Below are 19,002 nucleotides of genomic sequence, written 5' to 3'. Positions count from 1 at the left end.
GTCAGCGCGCAGTCGGCATGTGCGTATTCGGCTTCACCGTGCGGCGAGATGAAAAACGCGATGCTGTCTTCGCTTTCCTTGAGCCTATGCTTATAGCATCAAATATAGTGTGTCCAGTGTCACGTCACCGTTCCGCATATGTTTTCTTTCTCTCCTTGTTTAAGAGTTTCCTTTTTCTCCTGCGTGCAGCTCTACGTAAGTAGCTCCGCAGCGCGCGGTGTATGCGGAACGCCAGCTCTGCGTGCTCTTTCGCCGCCACGTGACGCGCGGCTGAAGCATCCAATAAACGGGTAGCAGCCACGAATGTGGCAAGAGAGAAATCCCGGCGACGAATCGGTTGGGAAAAGCAGCGTGTGTTCAGCTAAGCGCGTTCGGACCAGCACAACTTCGTCGCACACCGCCGCGGTTATTTCGCCGCACCCGAGACATCTGTGGCAAAATGGGAAAATTTCAATTCATTTAATGAGGCGCAGTACCATCTCCCAGGACCAGCGATAGAAGGAATCAAGTGCGAGATTTTCCTTGCCTTTAATCGTTAGCCCACTTGAAACGCCTCACAAGGTTATCGGCGCAGCCAACAGCGCGTAGGCGCCCTTAAACTCTCCAAAAGAAGTCACTGCTCCAATGCCGACCTTGACAGCCATTTCTGGAGATGTGGCTCACCACGACTGTTTAGATCCTAGACGACCGTTAAAGAAGAGATTTCTTATTTGGGCGTCAAACAACGAGTGCACTGCAGGTAAGGAAACCTGCGTAAACTGGACCCTTGAGGCGGAATTCACTAATTGTGTTAGTGAGAAGCGACCCACTGTACCCACGCGAGCTGTTCTTACGAACCCGCAAAGCGCAACGGTCACCGTGTGCGCGGCAATAAGCTTGCCACGCAGGTGTGCGAGCTTCTCGTGCAACTCACCTCGCGGTGCTGGAAGGTGATGAGCACGGGCTGGTGCAGCTTCACCAGGTGCCTGCTGTTCACCGAGGCGGCGATGACGCGCGAGTTGATGATCCGCTCGGTCGCGGCATCAACCTCGGCGGCGGTGCTCGACGCCACGTCGGGGCCGAGGAAGTCCTCGATGTTGCGGTACGCCATGAACACCAGCTTCACCACGCCTGGATGAGTTATGCGCGGCGGCTGAGTTACACGCAGCAGTGCCCTGCCGTCGTTAACGGACGCGACATCCCTCGGCACCAAGAGGTCTGACGTACGCCCGATGCCAAACGAAGGTAAACGCTGGAAGGCGCGCTCAGACTGCACTGATATCAGTTCTCAGGTGATCTTGTTGGTACAACACTCGCACCAACATTCGGGGACCGCGCAATGAAACGGGACAAGAGTACACAACACGAGCTCGAGAGGTGACTGGTCTCATTTCAGTAAGCTGACCCCATGCAAGGCGTCAACTTCTGAGAAATCTGAGGGTTTGTCGCACGGCCTCACCTGCGAGCACCACGACGGGGCCCATATGCGCGCGGCAACGACGAACACTGCTCGCACGGTGTAGTTAACTTTAGCAGGGACAAGTGAACGCCGTAGGACCATAGGTGCAAGCACTGTCACACAGTCTGTCAAGTGTACATTCATACACCCGGTGCCACGTACACAGGCACAACACGACACAAGGAGCACAGTGCCACCCAGTCAGAATATGTCGCACATCCGGTACCTTCCATCTAGGCATGAGCACCGCCTTGCGTCCGCGTAGGCAAGTACTCTCGACATTCTCGATGACGACTGCATTTTATTGGCGCAATGGCATCTAACGACAAAAAAGTGTCACTCTCGACATTCTCAATCAGTTTCTCCTCCCACCGTACGGGGTAGCCAACCGGGGATGGGTGCCCTACGGTTAACCACTCTGCTTTCCTCTAGCTCTTATCGTCATCCGTCACGGGCCTCCCAAATGTGGCTCAAGGGCAAACGCGAGCCCACGCAGCAGTCTCGCAATTCCCCAGCTACTCGGACCTTTCTTCAACAGAGCGGCTTCACTCGCACAGTCTCGCTCTGCGAGCCACACAGGAGGCGGTGCTCACCATTTCGCGCGCTACCGAGCAGCGCCTGCGGCGGGAACACGAGCGTGTCTTGCATGCGCATCCAGACTGTACCATGGACGTCCTCGTGCATCGGGAACCGGATCTCGGAGGCCGCCCACGTCTCCACCAGCCGCACCGACACCACTGCGCGCGAGGGAGAACAGCGCACAATGAAGCTCCTTTCGTAGATCTCGGTTTACGCAACGAACAACAAACAGAAAAAAATGAAACGGAGAACTTTATCGAACTCTAACCAGCCTAGAAATGGCTCTTCATTTATTGATGATTGAATGATTCGTCGACCGAACAGTGCGGTTTAGGTCCCAAAGTAGCCCAGAGGCTATGAGATGACAAAACACGACGGTACGGAAGCCACTTCGGCATTCTTCCCACAGATGATCTCCACTGTCTAGAACGAAATCCGCAGCATTTTACGAACAGTAAAGGCGTGATATTACAAACTCGGCTGCGTAAAGCCAACAACGTCAGAGGGCGGCGCGTCAAAAGGGCGTTCATAGGGTGAAAATGGCTGAACACACACACACACACACACACACACACACACACACACACACACACACACACACACACACACACACACACACACACACACACACACACACACACACACACACATATATATATATATATATATATATATATATATATATATATATATATATATATATATATATATATATACTCAGCACCTGCACTAGGTTTAATTACCATAACTTTAAAATCAACATGGGACTAGCCAGGCAGGTGGCAACACCTTGTACAGGACCAGAATAAAGTTTTATCCTCCTCCTCCTCCTCCTAAAACCAAGACATCAATAACAGCAGTTTAAATGTTGCCGCAAGAGGGCAGGCAGAAATGCTGGGGAAGAAGGCAGGCACGATGCAGCTCGGCCTACTCCTAAGAGGAAACATTAGGCCGAATGCTCCTATCTAAATACATGTAGAAGGAGAATTCGTTTTTCTCGGCAATCAATGTACCAAATTTGATGAGGTCTGTTGCATTTAAAAGAAAGACTCAAATTCTAGTGATTGTTTGTTCCAAATTTTTTATTTAGGTCGGAAATATTTAATTGAAAAGTGGCAAAAATCGAAAGTTTTCAGAAAACGAAACAATGAAGTTTACAACCCTGTAAATCAGCAATGAAAATTGGTATCACAATTATGTGAATCGCACATAATAGTACATCTACAACAGACAAAATTGATGTTACACATTAGTCTTAAAAAATTAAGTATTATGGAAATACGGCTCTTGCAGAACACTTGTACATAACATAACCAATTCACGTAAGATACAAATAGACATATCGAATTTGTCCGCTTTGAATGGTGTAATGGATGCCGTTTACAGAACCGCGATATATGTCCTTGATGCAGAGCTATTAATTTGTAAATTTCGTGCTCTTATATTTTTTTCGAAGTTTCGAATTTTTCAAAATATTTTAAACAATGTTCGGGCCCTAAATAAAAATTCCGCTTCCAACAGACACTATAATTTAACTTACTCTTTCAAATGCAAGAAATTTCATTAAAGGCGATTCAGGAGTTATCTCAGAAAAGCGTTTCTGCGTTTTACACGTATCTGAATAGGCCGCGTCGGAAATGGGCCCGAGCTAAAGCTTCCTCTTAAACAATTTGCCTAGGGATCAAATACATGAATAATAACTGCATTGCCATTGCCAAAGATGGTGCAAACGAATTCTTGAACGCTACACACTGTCAATGCAAGTAAAATATGTATTTTTTCATAGTATATTACACTCGTATGTGCCAAAAATTGTGCCCAACATAACTGATGTCAACGCTTCCATGTTTTTTGTATATTTAGTAAGTAAAGAAAATATCACACGAACTTTACAACTACATCAATTCGAAACCAGCAAAGCAGTGCATGCCGCTGATATGAAAAATGTAAAGGCCATGAAATGAACAAGTTGAGGACAAATATGTTAATGAAACTTTGTCATTCAAGATCCTTGTTTACATTCTTGTACATATGCAATGGCCAGTGAAAAATCTCAATGACGCTGTCATTTGTTCCAATGTATTACGCAGGAGCAGCTGTCATTGTCCGTGTATCGTGAGTAATTGCACCGAAATTATAGTCGCAGCAGAGAGCACGTATAAGAAGCAGGAGTTCTGCAGAATATAGGAGGGCGAGTCAAATGAAAGTGAGCCAATGCGAATATATGACAAACGGGGTACTTTATTTAAAAGTAGCCTCCATGAGCATCTAGACATTTGTCTTATTGACTAACGAGTCGCGTAATTCCCGTTTCATAAAGCTCCTTGGGTTGTTGCTTCAAAACGTCTGCAACCGACTTTCACGTCGTTGTCTGAGACGAATCTGGTTCCCTTGAGCTGTTTTTCCGATTGCCTCAAAATATGGAAGTCGCAAGGCGACAGGTCTGAGCTGTATGGCGGATGTTGCAGCGTTTCCCGCTTGAACTTTGCCAGTTTTGTATTAACCACATCAGCGACGTGGGGGCGGGCATTGTCGTGGAACAAGATGACCCCATTCGTCAATTTTTCACGCAGTTTGTTCTTGATTGCGACACGCAGCCGATCCGACGTTTCACAATATCGGAAACAATTGATAGTCTCTCAAGATTTAGCAAATTCTATCAGTAATGGCCACTGACGATCGAAAAGTAAAAGACAGCAACACCTTCCCGGCGGAAATGACGGCCTTTGCTTTCTTTGGGGGTGGTGAATTCGAATGTTTCCATTGTAAGCCTTGCCGTCGTGTTTCAGGCTCGTAGTAGTGGCATGATGGTTCGTCTCCGGTCCCAATTGCAGAGAAGAAATCGTTATCCTTATTGTGATACCGGATCATATGAGTAAAGGCAGTGCCAAACTTCTCCGTATTCTGGCGGTGGTTCAAAATCTTGGGCATCCATTGCGCACACAAGAGCCGATAACCGAGATATTCATGAATTATGGTGTGAACGGTGACGGTGAACCGAACCGTGACTGATGTTCACACGCTCTGCCAGTTCATCGATGCTTATCCTGCGTTCTTGTGTCATCAGCTCATCAACCTTTGCAATTTTGTTAGGGGTGATTGCACGATGGCATTGGTCCGGTCTGGGATCGTCTTTGCAACTTTCACATCCTTCTTTGAACCGTTTGTTTTAACGCTTCACAGTGGCCAATGAAATGCACTGTTCAATGTACACGGCAGCCATAGGGTGACTAATTTGTTTGTTTTTTTTTGTAAACACCTTCAGCTGTCAAAAACCTCACGGCACCACGCTGCTCAACTGCTGGAGCGTCCATTACGTCACGCAACCATGTTCAACCCAGTGTATGAGCGCATTAAAGAACATTTGAGAGATGCCTGTGTGCTACGCGGCCTTGCAGATAGTGAACAGAACCATATATTGCGCAGGGTGGGTAGGCTCACTTTCATTTGACTCGCCCTCGTACATTAGAAATGCGAAGATACAACGGAATATACAAATGCGAAGATACAGCTTCATAAAGGGCAAAAAAGTGCCACTGGAAACAAAGTTCACTGCACGTATGCACAAAACCTCGCAACAAGATATCTAAACATATGTATAAGTCTCCAATAAATCTACGTATCTATAAAAAGCCAAGGTATGTAATGGGGCAAACAAGGCAAATAAACATGTTGCGCAATCACAGATTCACAGAATCCTACATCCCTCCTCCATTCCATCCACTCCCCCCGATGTATCGCGCGCGACAGAAGGCGGCGCGCTTGCTCCTCACTTTTCTCCCTTACGCACACAAGACTGAGCCACCATCGTCGGCTCACCCATTCCCCCACACCCCCCACACACTTTCAATCGCACATACAGTATGCGGCGCGGTCACGATGTTACCGCCCTTGGACTTTATGCGGAACATGAGGGCGACGGCGACGGCAGGAATGCGCCTAGAGTGTATAATTATGGAGTTTTACGTGCCAAAACCACTTTCTGATTATGAGGCACGCCGTAGTGGAGGACTCCGGAAATTTCGACCAACTGGGGTTCTTTAACGTGCACCTAAATCTAAGCACACGGGTGTTTTCGCATTTCGCCCCCATCGAAATGCGGCCGCCGTGACCGGGATTTGATCCCGCGACCTCGTGCTCAGCAGCCTAACACCATAGCCACTGAGCAACCACGGCGGGTACGCGCCTAGAGTGTCCTTATAATTGCTATCGCAATAATGAAACGTCCCATGGCCCATTACATTACGCAAAATATGTAACAAAATAGAACTTTCACCATGCGACAATTCGCTGTGCCGCAAGAACTTTCTTTTTTTTTCTTTTTGTGGGGCGGGGGCACCGTAATGAAAGAAAACGCAAAGGAAAGTATGTTGGACACAATCGAATGCCTACTTTGGGCAACTAATGTAGCTATTAAAGGAATATCGAAGAAAACACGAGACGCTTTGTCCACCAAGAACCATGCGCATACTGCTCGGTATCCTACACCGGCGAGACAAGACTTTCTGGAGAGGTTGCACTCAAGCGAACGCGGTGCAATCCGTCGAGTCCCCACAGTGATGGCGGCGAGCGACCATTCTTTCTTTTTTTCGTGTGCTAGCTAGAAAGCGTGCGAAACTCTGCCAGGCGAAAATGCACTCGGCCAGAGAAAACCGAACGCGCACCGATGTGCGCCGCGCGGTGGTCGGGGCAACACAAGAAAAACGCGTGCGCTCTGGCTGGCTCTGGCAGCCCGCGGGTAGGGGAGCGAGAACAAAAAAATTGAAGGGGCTCAACGTGTCCTCGCGATTAAATGTCAAAGTATAAAAAATAAATAAGAACGTAGTTACCTTGGCTGGCTTTGGTGTCTTCATTGGATGCTTTGGCGCAGGTGAAAGAAAATGCTGATATTTTTTTATGTGACATGAAGGCACGAATGAATCGCCACAACGCTTCGTCTCATCGGGCCTCGCTGCGGGCTTTGTCAACTTGTCTGACAGTGTGTTGATTTGGCTTGTCTCGTTGTATGGCCCGATGTACTACTTTGGAAAAGTTAATGAACATTTGGCGTCAAATATTTATGGGAACATAATTTTCCATTGCAGTTCCGCAATTGAAGATCTAAAGCAAACGCTTGGAAATGTCAATGCGCTTTTCACATCAAAAGTTTGAGAACTTTACACCCATAATGTTTCGGAATTTACATCCACGCGCTCCGTAGATTCCATGATAAAGTCTAGATCCCGCGGCCTCCGCGAGATGCCGCGGCGAGCCCGTTCGCCATAAAACGTCCTTGAAGCTTTGTGCTCGGATGGGACTGCTTGCGTTATGTGATTCCTGGTGCATGGGCGTTGCCGCGAAATCCAGCCCGAGTTCGCAATTTTCGCGATGAAATAGCTTTGCGAGTGTGAAAAAGACGTTCTAGACAAAATCCAGAATTATTGCCGGAGCCGGGGTTCCTTTGGTCGGCAGTGCATGAACAGCACGAAAAAATTTCGGGGAGGGGGGGGGCTGAAGCACCATAAGCCCCCCCCCCTCTGGCTACGCCCCTGACTCCAACAGCGTCGGAGCTCGATATACGAAGAATAAAACAAAGCCACGCTCGATATTGGCGACATGGCGGAGATTCGGCTGGTACCCATGCATGAGCCTCATCTGTCGGTACTGATCACATCGTATGCAGTTAGTTACAAGGAGCTGTCCCCGTGTGGCTTTGTTAGCGCTCTTTCGCTCTCCCGGCGTAGAATAAGAGACGAGCCCTCCTCGCCACATGGCGGCGGCCCCCAGCGCGGGGTTGCTTTGGCTCCAGAATCGAGGATTAATGCGAAGAAACGCCACGGGCGATCGTGTACGTTGCACGCACCGAGAAGGCTCGTGCGGATTTTCCGCTTCACGTAACTGCACCCTTCTAGTCCGTCTATGGCTTGGATTAGCATTTTCAAACGCGTACTGCTTTCTTATCGGAATGGCCAACAGCCGACTTTGTGACTTCTCAAGGTGCAACGAATCAATGGCGCACCTTCTTTGTGAGTGCCCTCGTTTCAACCCGCAAGGAGAAGCCCTTTCAGCGACCCTAGACCAACTGGACAAGCGCCCAATAATGGAAAACATCCTTGGAAACTGGCCTACGCGAACTTCAGCGCGATCCGCTATGAACGCGCTGCTGCGTTACTTAAACGTTACGGGACTTTGTGACAAACTATGACTGTGCAATGTGAGACATGAGACACAGTGTAACACTAGGAACGCCTTCGCAGACTGCGCGACAGTGTCCACGGAGAAACAGTTCTGTATTGTATGCATGTCGGTGTGTGTGCGGTTTTCTTTTTTTCCTTTTCTTTAATTCTTTTTCTCTCTCTCACCTATGGCATCCCTTTCCACCTCTCCCGGTACAGGGTAGCCAACGGCAGATAATGTCTGGTTAACGTCCCTGTCTTTCCTTTGCCTCTCTCTCTGTCTCTCTCTTTCCGCTTCTCATTATGCATCAAGTGCACTTTGAATAATCAGTGTACAGAATAAACAGTGCCCTTTATACATCCACTGCGGTAGGAACTGCGGAGAACTTGGAATATTGGGATTTCGTTATAAAAAACTGATTAACGTATACATTCGCTTCTTTTCTTTCTTGCTCTCTTTTAAAAGCTGATAAGGAGGCTTGTCTAGCGCGCTGTGAGGCCCGCGGCTCTTGCAGTTTAGGCGAATTGGTAATGTTTTTGTTTTTTCGACGCTGTGTTTTGAACAAGAAAGAAGACAATACGTAAACATGTGATCGCCGCATGTTCATGTTGAAATATTACACGCGGCAGGTTGCGGAAAAGCTGCACAAAGTGTAGTGTCGACCAACCGCGCCTCTGCCGAGTTCAAGAGAAGCTAGCCCCAGCGGGAACACGGAGATAAAACAAGGAGCACGGGATAAGAAGGGAAAGGATTGGAGAGGCCATCCGGCGCCCAAATTGCATCCGGGCCCACGTTGACGAGGCCAGAAGTGCGGAGTTGAACTTCGGAAGTGGGGAGGAGGGCGCGGCGCACACCAAAAAAAAGATTAAATACAATGCACAAGCAATAACGAGGCTGGCCTAGTGAGCCTAAATGGAGGAGGAAGGGAAGAGAACGGGCAGACGAGTGTTCCCGTGGTATACCTACGGAAACTAAAAGAAACAAGAAGCAAAATACGCGTGGATGCGAAACCGCGCGAGTGCGGCCGTAAGGTGCCGGGAGGGTAGCGCCCTCTCTCAGCGTTTCCCCTCGCTTCCGCGTCCATCCCCAGACGAGGGGAGACGGGGACCTCCGCACCCTCTTCTGTCCGGCGGCCACGCCAGCCAGGAACGGCGGCGGCCGGCGCAGGAGATCCAATTTACGGAGAGCCGGAATTTTCATTAGCGCCACGCGTGCAGCAGAGGCGCCGCGTGCCTCCTCCACCCCGCTCTCCTACGCGGAGGGCTCCGCCGCAGGCGAGAAGGCGGCAAGTAGCAAAATGCCGCGGCGCTACCGAGCGCGCAAGTAAGCAGCGCTTCGATGCAGCGCCCTCCTCCCGAATGTCCACCAAGAAGGAAAAACGGGCGAGGACCACCCATTTAATGCGAGGGGAACCGATGAGCTTATCTGCTACCGGAAATTTAGGCCCGTATCATCCGACTGCTTGAGGAAGCTTTTGAAGTCAGGATAAAAGAAATTAATGCGGGACAAGAGCGTCGACGTGCCTTAATTAAAAATTACTGGCAGAGAAGAGAGGTAATGAGCGATAGCTAAAGCTCTGGTAGAAAAGGATGGGGGCTGTGAATCGGTCGAGCCAAGGCCAGCTTAAAAAGACTGCTCGCAAAATCAGGACACACTATAGAAGCCAACGACCATTTTTCATCAATCGCCAGGCATTCCTGCACGAGGCACTCAGGCGGGAATGCAAAAAAATATGGGGTAACTACCAGTCGTACACGTGGGTCGACTGGGACCTCTTTCGCAAGACTCGCGCCTCACGACTCCCTCCAGACACTGCCCCGAACCTCGAGACGTGGACGGCTCAGCTCAAGGCCGACGTCGTTAAGGCCACGAAAACATTTAGCACGGATATACCAACCGAGAAGATGGACAGCCGCCTCGCCCACTTGCTCGAAGCCAAACAGTCTCTACTGACACGATGGAAGAGCCAGCGTCTCAACCACAGGCTCCGCAAACGCATTGCAGAACTGAACCAGACCATAATGGAACACTGCAGCACCCTATCCAAACAGCAATGGGACGAGGTGTGTAATTCCGTCGACGGACAGGTCCGCAACGGGAAGACGTGGAACCTCCTCAAACACCTGCTCGACGACACCATGCACCCGCACGAACCAGCGCCACTCGCTCACCAAAGTCCTTCACCAGGCCAAAGGCACCGCTTCACCGAATGACATCGTCAAGACGCTTGTGCATAAGTACCAGCCGATACCCACAGGCCCGCCGACCCTACATCCCGATTACACAGGCACCGACAACAGCTTCCTAGACGCCGAATTTTCCGTCGAAGAGATACGCCGGGCTGTCCACGAACGGCCGTTCCGCCCCGGGCCCCGATGGCATAACCAACAAGCTCCTGCGGAACTTAGACGACCCCTCGGTCGTGTACCTCACGGGCGCCATCAATGACGTGTGGGGGCGGGGAGAGTTACCTGATTCCTGGAAACTCGCCCAGACGATCCTCATTCCGAAACCGGGCAAGGCGCCTGGCGTCGATAACCTTCGCCCCATCTCGCTCACGTCGTGCGTGGGTAAGGTGACCGAGCATGTCGTACTCAACAGAGTCGGCCGGTATCTCGAAGACCAGGACTGTTACACACACCACATGATCGGCTTCCGACCCGGGCTCTTGACTCAGGATAGGACGCTTCCCCTGAAACACCAGATCATAGACGTCGGGGCTACTTGGGGCACCCGCGCCATAGACGGCCTTGACCTGGAGAAGGCTTTCGATAACATCCAGCACTCGGCAATACTAAAGGCGATCACGGCCTTATGGCTCGGGCGCCGGTTCTAAGAGTTCGTCCGCTCCTTCTTAACCCGTCGCAAGGCCGTGCTCCGTGCCGGAGACCTCACGTCGGAAGTCGAGCTCGGACAGCGTGGCACCCTCCTGGGCTCCGTCCTCTCGCCGACGCTGTTCAGCCTGGTGACGATTGGGCTCTCCGAACGCCTGTCGAAGATACAAGGCCTCAACCATACGGTATACGCGGACGACATCCCCATCTGGTGCTCCGCAGGGTCGGACGGCTTTATCGAATCCGCTCTGGAGGAGGCAGTCGAAACTGCCGAATCCCACCTCGACCACACGGGCCTCAAGTGCTCCTCCGCCAAATCGCAGCTGTTGTTGTACAGCCCAAAACAACAAGACAAAAGGCCTAAGGGATGAAAACCACCGACCGAGCGCAACATCACTGTCCGCACCAGAGACGTTCACCCAATCCACAGGGTCGACTCCATCCGAGTACTGGGAATGATTATCCAGGCGGGCGGATCAAACATCCAAACGCTCCACAAGCTGACGACAAAGACGGACAACGCAATACGACTTGTACGCAGGGTGGCCAGCCGTCACCACGGCCTAAAAGAAGACAATCTGCTGCGTCTCATGATACGTCTGGTGTAGTAATAGGAGCGTAAGTTGCTTCAGAGCCGGCGATAGATGATTGGACTTTTTTGTAATTCCAGGAATAGCAAAATTCACTTGAGGCTGTCGCAGGCGCCACATGGGGGAGGAAGGCTTCGCCGCCGGTGTAAAAGATGCTGGTATGTACTCTTGATGAGCGTTAATCACTCGTGAAAAGGTCGCTTGAGGTCTCTCGGCTGGTAGGGAGGCCAAATGATGGTCGGGGATCCTTGACAGATGGCGAATGTGCGCTCTGAGAGAGTCGACAGCTACATGTGTCTGGATTGTATGGTCTCCTGCGATGGCAATTGTTGCTGCTGTTGAAGTGCACCGAGGCAGCCCCAAACACTTATAGTGTCATTGTGTACGGTGTCCCTCCCACACGTACTTAGTGCTTATTCTCTCCCTTTCTTCCTCTTTCTATTCCCCTTTCCCCCACCCCCAGTGTAGGGTAGCAAACCGGATGCTGTTCTGGTTGACGTGAGTGAGTGAGTGAATAAACTTTATTGTAGGTCCGGCGAGGACGCGAACTCGTCGCGCACCCGGCTAGTCCCACGTCGGGACCGGCAGGGACGGCCAGGATTTGCTTTACTAGAGCGGGGCTACGCAAAAGCGAGTCCCACTCCTCCTTGATGAACTTGGGGTATGTCGACCCGCACTCCCAGAGCATGTGAGGTAGAGTGGAGGTCTGGCCGCAGGACGGGCAGGCGTCGTCGCGATACACGTCGGGGTAAGCCTCGTGGAGAGCGGACAGACACGGATAAGTGCTGGTCTGTAGGAGCCTAAGTGAAACGGCTTGCGCCCTATTCAACTTGGGGTGAGGGGGTGGAAAGACCCTTCTGGACATGTAGAAATATTTAATAATCTCATTGTGAGTAGCGGGAGCGTCCCTGTGACCGTAGAGAGGAGGGGAGTCAGTGCTCCTTATAGAGGAAGCGCGGTCGGTGAGGTCACGCGCAGCCTCGTGGGCAGACTCATTGAGGTTCGGGGGAGCACCCTCGACCGATCCTACGTGAGGGGGAAACCAGTGAATTGAATGGTTTGTGAGAGCATGTGGACTCGAGCCGCTAAGAAGACGAACAGCTTCCTTGGCGATGCAACCCTTTTGAAAAGCCCTAACTGCCGTTTTGGAATCACTATAAATTTCGGACCCACGACCGTCTAGCAGGGCGAGGGCGATGGTGACTTGCTCGGCGACTCCGGGGTCTGAAGTGCCAATTGAGGCGCTATTGGAAATGTTGCCGCCCGAGTCGACCACAACGACGGCAAAGGTCTTCCCGTCACTGTACTCCGCAGCGTCGACGAAGCTTGCGCTAATGTCGTGTCGCTTGATCTGTTTGAGGATGGCGGCTGCTCTGGCCTTGCGTCTGCCCTCGTTGTGGACGGGATGGACGTTTCGGGGCACAGGGGCGACTTCGAACTTGTCTCGAATGCACCTAGGGATCGGGGTACTGACCATCGGGAATCCCGCAGGGTGGCAACCTCCCTGCCTTTCCTACCCTTGCTTTCTCTGTCTGCTGCGTCTCGTACACGGGTTCGTCCTATGTCACTTCCCCTACGTCGCAGCAATGCATAAGTGGAAACAATCGGGGCGTGACAAGCTCAATACACTCATCCGAAAGGTAGCGAAGCGGGCCCTTGGGCTCCCGATCACGACGCCGACGTATCGACTCCTCGAGCTCGGGGTGCACAATACCCTCGAAGAGATCGCTGAGGCTCAGGAGAGAGCGCAAATGATACGACTGACGATGACGAAGACCGGCCGTCACATCTTGCGCGAGCTCGGCTACTTTCCACCAACAACCCAGGCGCCACTGGAGTTTACGCCGGTTCCCCGCGAGCTCCGCGACCTGATTACGATCGCACCCATTCCTCGAAACGTCCATCCGGAACACAATCGAGGCAGGCGCCTAGCCCGGGCCACCGCGTTCCTCAAACGAATACAACATCAAGCGGAACTTACAGCTATCGTGAAAGCCGCGACCATGCCAATTCCACACGAACGAAATCTGCTCATTCGAACAGATAGCCGGGCTGCATGCAGGGCACTCGCAGCCAGAAACGTTACCGCGGCACTACACTCAGCATTAACAACGCACCTCAACGCACACCCTAACATTAGAGTGCGGATTCAGTGGATTCCAAGTCACACAGGGATCAGAGGGAACGAATTGGCACATACCACGTCCCGCGGAAATCTCCCGGGCCCTCCTCTGTGGCACGTGGCCGGACCCACTGAGTCTGAATGAGCAATATGCCTTCGCGCGGGCGGAAAGGCGCGAAAAACTTGACGATTTACTAAACAACTCCATGAAGTATCCACAAGCGGAGCGGACACACACATGAAGCGAAGAGAGGCGGTACTATGGAGGCGTGCACAGACACACTCTCTCTTGTCCCCACACTTCCAACACTACATACAAGGTTTGCCTGGTAAACCTGCTTGCATGGCATGTGGCGGCTTCCCGGATAATGCTCACATTCTGTGGGATTGTCCGGCGAGCCGTCTCGCTATTCAGGCTAGCCTTGCTAAACTCTCACCCACCCGTAGACCTACGACAATTGAGGAGTGGCTGGCGGACTCCTCCTCCGACTACGTACGTACCATGATCGAGCTCATCACGACGCTCGGCTTGGCAGACAAGTAGAACAAAGCGGGCGAACCCAGACCGGGATTCTTGAATAAAGTTTATTTTCTCTCTCTCTCTCTCTCTCAAACGAATAAACAAGAAAGCGGATGGAGGTGTTTCGTAATGCGCACACTTCTTCCCCGCTTCGAATTCTCGATGTTTGAGCGACTTGTGTGAGTTAGTCACATTCGACAGTCATATTATAAACTCGATAAATGCAATAATTACAATCGATTGTTGAATGTCTTTTAGTGAACCGGACCTAGGCTGGCTGAAGTGAACGTTGGCTGACTCTCTCCGCGATTAGCCGCGAGTATACGGTACATATTACCAACTGCTAGCCAATGGCTGTATAACGTCTGCTTTCTTACGGAAAAAATCAAAACCCCTTTCTTAAAGAAAGATGGTTGAACGCGAAGCTTTCCCCCAACGCAAACTGAATCAAAGTCCACAGCCAACGACCAGGCAACGAACCCAAGGAATGCTGAGCGACCCGATGCTATGCATATGTGATTTGATTGCTTGTTTAAGATTGTATTTTTTGACCATTTCGTTGGAGTGGGCGAAGGCACTGAACGCCATGGCGCGCAGACGATGCTGTGCGACGAACATGCGACTGCAGGGGTCTCTGGCTTCGGGCGCGCACAGCAAAATCACTCGTCTGCGACCCGTCCTGTCGTCTGTAGTATGACCGTCTTATTTCGTAGCGCTTCTTCCAAGATGAACCGCTGCCAACCACTCAAGCGGAGTGGGCTTCGAGCGCGAACCACGGCGCCGTGGGGACGTCGCTGTGACGTCGTGGATCTCACAGTAATGCGATGCAGATATATACAGGTCGTCTGGGCAGCGTGACGTTTTGCCATTGGTCGAGAGCATGACACTGCTCCCGTTGTTCTTATTGGTACAAATGCGAATGTAAACTGCAGTGTTCTACGCAGATGTGTAGGTTGGCTGTCCTACACGGCGTTTTCGGCGCTGACGGACGAATCGGTAAGACATAGAAAGCTTCGCTTTAATAACATTATGTTGTATTTAAGCTTTCTCATGCATTGGCGGTCGCGAGGCTGTAATTATGACAGCTATTTCTTCCTACGATTACGTCTAAAAAGTAATGTTGTCAAAAGCACACCGAAATTGTGTAAACCAGAAAGCGCAAAAATAAAAATAAAGAGGACACTCCCGAAACGCTACGGCTTAATCCCCCAGTTATAGGAATACTGAGGGACGCTGAATATAAACCGCGCTTCAAATTTCTAAAGACGTAGAACTACAGGCTAAAGAAAAGAATAACGCTGAGTAATGGACAAGTGACATAAGACAGATTACTGATGTATTCGTTGGAAATTTGTCACTTTAAAAATTACAAAATAATAGAAAAACAAGTAGACATTAATGTGAGTTCTTGAATCAAGAGCAAAGTGACCAGGGAAGTAAAGAAATATAGGCTCTCCGGTAAGCAAAGCAGTGCACAGATGGGAATTGGCAGCGACACGGGCAAACTTCCTTCTCAATCAACGTGCAGGGTGCGCACGTTTTTGGAACGGGTACGTTTACAAGAAATGCAACGAAAGGTAAAAAAAAACAAAAGGCGACAAAACTGCTAGTTGAGAATAGAACCTGGAGCAAATACCATACGGCAGTGTTCTCCCGGTCTTCCTGTTTGCTCACTCAGAAAAGCGCCAAGTTCGGCGGGAGATGAAAAAAATAAAAATAAAAGAAAGACAGAAGAGTGTTGACCATCAACGACGAGTACTTCACGGAGAGAAGTGGAGACGTGGACACGGCAGACCAGGGAAGACAAACGAAACAGGCGCACAAGAAGGAATTTGCAATGCCCCAGCAAGAACAAACAAACCCGCCGCACAAAAGTCTAATGCGACCGTGCGTTTCTATTTTTACCTCTCCTAGAGTTCCGCCAAACACGCCGAAATCAACACGGCAAAAATGGCGCCGCTACAAAGAATTAGAAGAGAAATGTGCGAGGACTGTACTCGAAGGGCGGACGCGTGTTCAATTCCGGGCCCTTTCATCTCCGATGGTCTGAAACCCATCAAGTGAGAACACAGAGGAAGAACTAGAAAAAAAAAGCAATAAAATAAACGAGATGGCTCCGCCGAACGGAAAAACGGGCAGAAACGGGAAATAACGTTTCCTGCGCTGCAGCAATGGTGAAAACGGAACGGCGGCACGTTGAGCGGCAAACAATTCCGCGCGTCGCCCCGAGAGCGCGACCTGCAAAATAGAATCTCCGGCTGCGTTTCCACAACGGCGTCCCGCGTGTCCTGCCGCCAGACAGCCCGAGAAAAGCGTGCAGCGATCAGGGATCGCGATAGGCGACGAGGCTGGGCAGCCGGAATGAACGCTCGGCGACGAGACCGCGCACTCTGCGAACCTCGAAATGGCGCATCGTGTCGCGGCGAAACTGGCCACCAGTGGAATGACGAGCGCTCCCCAATGGCAGCGAAACAACTGCAGAAACAACAAGGACCCACTGAAAGGCATCGATGAGCTAGCGACATTGTGTAACGTAAGCAACATTTTTACACCGCCAAGTCAGTGCTATACAGGAACGTGTGTGAGTGTTACGATGCCTTTTGCTCGAGCGAGATTGCGAATTCTATTCCGATTAACGTGCATCGTTGCTCCCCACCTGACTGCGTGCTTTCCGTTCGCTGCGATGTCCGCAGTGCCCACGAGCTCATCCCAGGCTCTTTCTTGCGACACAGCTCAATCGAGTATCAAAACGAAGGGGCCTAAGTGGATAAGCCCAAAAAACACGAGTGAAAGTTGCGAGTATGCTAGCTGCAAGCTAGAGGGGACAATGAATCAATTTTCTCTATCGTTTTACACTCGCCCATAGCACCGAAGCGCGCAGTGGTTACCTCCATTACTTCTTCGAGTTTTATACATCTCTCTCCCTTAACCGACCGGCAAACATTTCAGCAACGCGTGCTCCGGTCACGCGTCCTGTGCCCGAGCCGTTCGTTCCCAGCGGACTGAACCGCTCCATCGTCGGCGCGGCGCTCCCCTCAGCCCAAACGAATGTTTGACCTGTCCACCGCACTGCTGCTCGCGACAGGCAAACTTCGCCGCGCGCGCTCGCTCCCCGGCCACCCGCCAAGCCAAATGGCGTGACGGGAACAGGAGGCAAGCCGCCGGCGAGCTTTCCCGCAGGGCAGCTCTGGGCTGGGGCGAAGCAAAGCCCACCGGCAAACGCGGGTTCGTCGGCACTTCGCTGCAGGCGAAGTGAGCGGACGCTCTCCTTTCCGGCACCGTTGCCCGCCTGCTTGTATGTTTGTGTGGACAGCGGGTGCTGACAACGCAGGCAGGGAACACTCATCGCCGGGAAAGCGTTATTTGCGCATATTCACGCACCGTTTCGGCTACGTCCGTCGTTCACGGTTGATAAGCACAATTCTTACGGTGCGAGGTCCGGTGCCACCAAGCTGGGAGAGAGCTAAAAGCTTAAAGAGACAGAAATCTGAGCAACGTGGTTTGAATTCGTGGTACAAAAATGAAGGCATGCAAAACAAGCACACGAGTGGAACACACACGCCGACCATCGACTGAAAGGTCGTACAGTGGCGGAAAACCAGGGAGGACGTGGAACCGAGAAACGGAACATACAGCGTTTTTTTTTTTCTTTTGTGTATTGGTGGCTTCCGCCAGTGTGCGAGATTTCAGTTCAGATTCGGCGTGTGCGCTGTCCTTCTCGCTCTACTTGCGACCATGTAGCAGTTATCTTCTTTCGTTGTTTTGACAGTCATGATTGACATCTCGCGAAGTTCTCAGGCCGTTGAAAGTAATTCCAAATAGGCTGCACATAGCAAAGTCGATTCTGTTGCCGTACACCTCACGTATTTTTCGGATTCACGAGGGACGCATGACAAAAACAATTTGCGGACGCAACAAAGGTTATAGACAAAATGAACTATCTTCCGCTGTTGCCTGTTTCTTTTTTTTTCACGCCGAATGCGCAAGTTAAAGCCCAAGTCGCAGAGCAGGCGCCACTTACGGACGTTGCCGTGCGCCCTGGAGAAGCGGAACGCGGCGTTCTTGGTGTCCGCCAGCAGCCAGGTCGAGTTGTCCAGCGCACGGAGCAGCGCACCGGCCACGTGGCGGCGCTCGCGTGGCGGCAGCTCGAGCCACGAGTCGCGCTGGTAGTCCTCCAGCAGGTTGCTGCTGATCTCCACCGTGGACTGCACGACGTGGGGGAGAGAGAGGGAGAGAGGCACGTCAGTGAGACTCGCTCTGCGCTACGTGCATGCGGGGGAAGCATTGGCAGAGGGCACTGCGCGGAACTATCTCAGGCAGCCCAACACGCGACTGTCACGCCAGAGCGCGCGGTAGGCTTTAGTGTTGCCACGCTGGCTGTAGCAGGTCAACCGAAGAAGCGCGCACCCATTAGAAACTACCGGGACCCAAACATTGCCGGTCCATACATTCAGTCTCAGACGTCACCTGTTGGGCCGACACTGCGAGGGAAAAAAGCGACGGGAATGGCTTCACGGAGGGCTCACTTGCCAAGGCTGGTATTTCCTTCGACGACTGCGCGTGGGTATCGAAATCTTGCACTGCGCTTCTCGGTAAAACAGGATCGAGATAACGTGCAGCGCTTCAGGCTTTCACCTGTGCAACATTACGGCCGCAGCAATGACGGCAGGGCACGCATCAAACCTCAAGAGAAGTGTCAGTTAGGGGTACATATGCTGTATAGAATCGAAAATAGAGCTGACTATCGCGACAAGAATATTATT

General features: G+C 51.3%; 1 protein-coding gene across 4 annotated transcripts in view; it reads right to left on the bottom strand.

Moving 5' to 3' along the window:
• LOC126517426 (latrophilin Cirl-like) overlaps positions 1-19,002 on the bottom strand; it is a 433,187-nt gene that overhangs the window by 29,903 nt on the left and 384,282 nt on the right. For all 4 annotated transcript variants that reach the window (XM_055064486.2, XM_055064484.2, XM_055064483.2 and 1 more), the window contains 3 exons: positions 18,261-18,444; positions 2,032-2,175; positions 914-1,110 (listed from right to left, as the gene is read on the bottom strand). In XM_055064486.2, the coding sequence (XP_054920461.1) occupies positions 914-1,110; positions 2,032-2,175; positions 18,261-18,444 (525 nt within the window). The remainder of the gene's footprint in view (positions 1-913; positions 1,111-2,031; positions 2,176-18,260; positions 18,445-19,002) is intronic.

Source organism: Dermacentor andersoni, chromosome 11, assembly GCF_023375885.2.
Source record: "Dermacentor andersoni chromosome 11, qqDerAnde1_hic_scaffold, whole genome shotgun sequence".
Classification (NCBI taxonomy): Eukaryota; Metazoa; Arthropoda; class Arachnida; order Ixodida; family Ixodidae; genus Dermacentor; species Dermacentor andersoni.
This window is presented reverse-complemented; position numbering and strand designations above follow the sequence as displayed.